The sequence below is a fragment of the Etheostoma spectabile genome, chromosome 15 (assembly GCF_008692095.1).
Source record: "Etheostoma spectabile isolate EspeVRDwgs_2016 chromosome 15, UIUC_Espe_1.0, whole genome shotgun sequence".
NCBI classification, from domain to species: Eukaryota; Metazoa; Chordata; class Actinopteri; order Perciformes; family Percidae; genus Etheostoma; species Etheostoma spectabile.
Window position 1 is genome coordinate 3362760 of NC_045747.1, and position 2088 is coordinate 3364847.

At 41.9% G+C, this 2088-nt stretch overlaps 1 protein-coding gene across 2 annotated transcripts in view; it reads left to right on the plus strand.

Moving 5' to 3' along the window:
• The window catches only part of LOC116702326 (protein shisa-9), a 101369-nt gene that overhangs the window by 48442 nt on the left and 50839 nt on the right, over positions 1-2088 (plus strand). The window contains exon 4 of one of the 2 annotated variants that reach the window (XM_032536496.1): positions 123-239. The exons of the other annotated variant lie outside the window; for it this stretch is intronic. Coding sequence (XP_032392387.1) covers positions 123-239 — 117 coding nt within the window. The remainder of the gene's footprint in view (positions 1-122; positions 240-2088) is intronic. 2 annotated transcript variants of the gene reach the window in all.

A 2088-nucleotide genomic window follows, 5' to 3' on the forward strand; every position in this document is an offset into this window, starting at 1 on the left:
GTGTGTGTGTGTGTGTGTGTGTGTGTGTGTGTGTGTGCGCGCGCGCCCAGGAGTGTGTAAGCATCTGTGAGGGAGAGAGAGTGTTTGTTTACATCTGTGCGCCCTTGATTTCTTCACTACAGTGCCACATGGGGCCAGTGCCAATTATATCTGCACTGAGCTCGTCAACGACACCCCACCAGAGAGAGCGAGAGACCGAGGGAATGGAGTGAAACAGATCAAATATGGTTTAAGAATATGTGAGTATATGTGTGTTTGTGTGTGTGTGTGTTCATACAAGCATGAAAACATGCTCTCATGCATGGACGTACCATACAGTTTGTTCATCAGGTGGCCAACTTGTCTTCTTATCCAGTTATTACCATTATGTCTGAATGACTGACAGGACCCCAGATCTCCCTGCCAATCAGGCTGCTGCTTTATGGGAGTTTTCATTCTAATTGGGGCCCGAAGGGATGTGCATGTGGTCTAGCAATGACTCATCCTGACCTTGCTGGCCTTGTGGTGGCTACTTTGGCACCCACTGTGTGGACCGAACCTCAACTCCCGGCCTCAGACAACCAGATGTAATATTGCAAAACGGAACACATTTTAACGGGATCCCAGAAATTTGTTCAACCAGACCTGACAGCTGTAATACATCAACACATATGCCAGTGCACATGTGCCTTACAGTAATATAACTGTAAACAAGTAGCAATCCACAATTTACAGAAAACAGATGTCAACTGTAGACTCAGGTGATAATCTGAAAGTATCTAAAAGATAATGCTGTGTGTGAAAATTAGTGGGCCTAATGTTTCATGATAGTACATCTCTAGGGATGGCAGTGTACCAATTTGGTCCAACTTGAAATATCTCAACGACTATGGGATTGATAGCAGGAACTTTTGTATAGACATTTGTGGTCCCCTGATGATGAATCCTACTTATTTATCTGACTCTGAGATGGGAAATTGTTAGACACATCCTGCTTTTTCCCATTTGACTCCTGAATCTTCCTTTCTTTCTCTCAATCTTCTTATGAGCCTGTCCAATAATCTATTATTGTCTGGCTTGGAGAGGAGAAATATGTGTCTGCATTTCTCTTCTCCACATCAACTTCTCACTTTCTCCCCCCTCAGGCCAAACCATCTGTATCTCTCCCTCCACCCAAACTATACTGACGCAGCTAAAACTACTGAACATCCAAAAACACCCTTTTTATATGTCTCACTTATACATTTGTCTGAGTTGCAGATATGTTCATAAACTTCTTGATGATTTTTGCATCATTAAAAAGTTTGGCCTTTATTTTCTCTCCTATTTGGATGAGTCTGCAATACCTATCTTGAAAGTTTAAGTAATATTTTTATGTCTCTGACGCATGTAGGGCAGTAAAGAATTGATTCATGAAGCCTTCACACTACCAGATATACAGTGGGATTGAGAAATCCCCCCCTGATTTTTGGGATGGGTAAATCTGGTGTAAGTCAAGCTAATGATCCTCCGGTGCATCGCTAGCTTTACTCTTCCACTATCTTTTTTCCCTTCTCAGTCTTCCCTTCTTTCCGGTTGCCTCTCATTAGCCGCCTTAGCCGCCTGCCCTTTTTCAGCTTACAGCCCTGCTTCCCTTGAGGTCTCTCTCTCTTTCTTTCACTCTCTCTCTCTCTCTTTCTCACCTCTCTCTGTTTCTGTTTCCTCTCATCTCTGTGCCCTGCTCTTGTATATCCCCTCTTCTTGCATTCTCTCTCTCTTTCTCTCTCTCTCAGTCATAGCCTGCAGACTGCCTCCTTCATTTTCTCATTCAACTCTATAGTCACCCAGAAATGATCACAGAGCTAGAATATATAGACCTGATGTTCCTTTTGGTGTTCTTAGGAGTTCAAGAGTTGAATTGCACTGAATTAAAAGCAAACTTTTAGGGTTACAGGGACAAAACCTGAAGGCAACGTGATGAAAAATACACAGAGAAAAACAAAGATAAAACAAGTAAAGCTAGAGAGGTAGTCATGTCACATGAAAATAAAAAATCTTAATTGGATGATGTAAGTAAAATGAAAATAAAACAAATCATGAAAGCAAAATAAAAGGATTGAATAAGCAAGC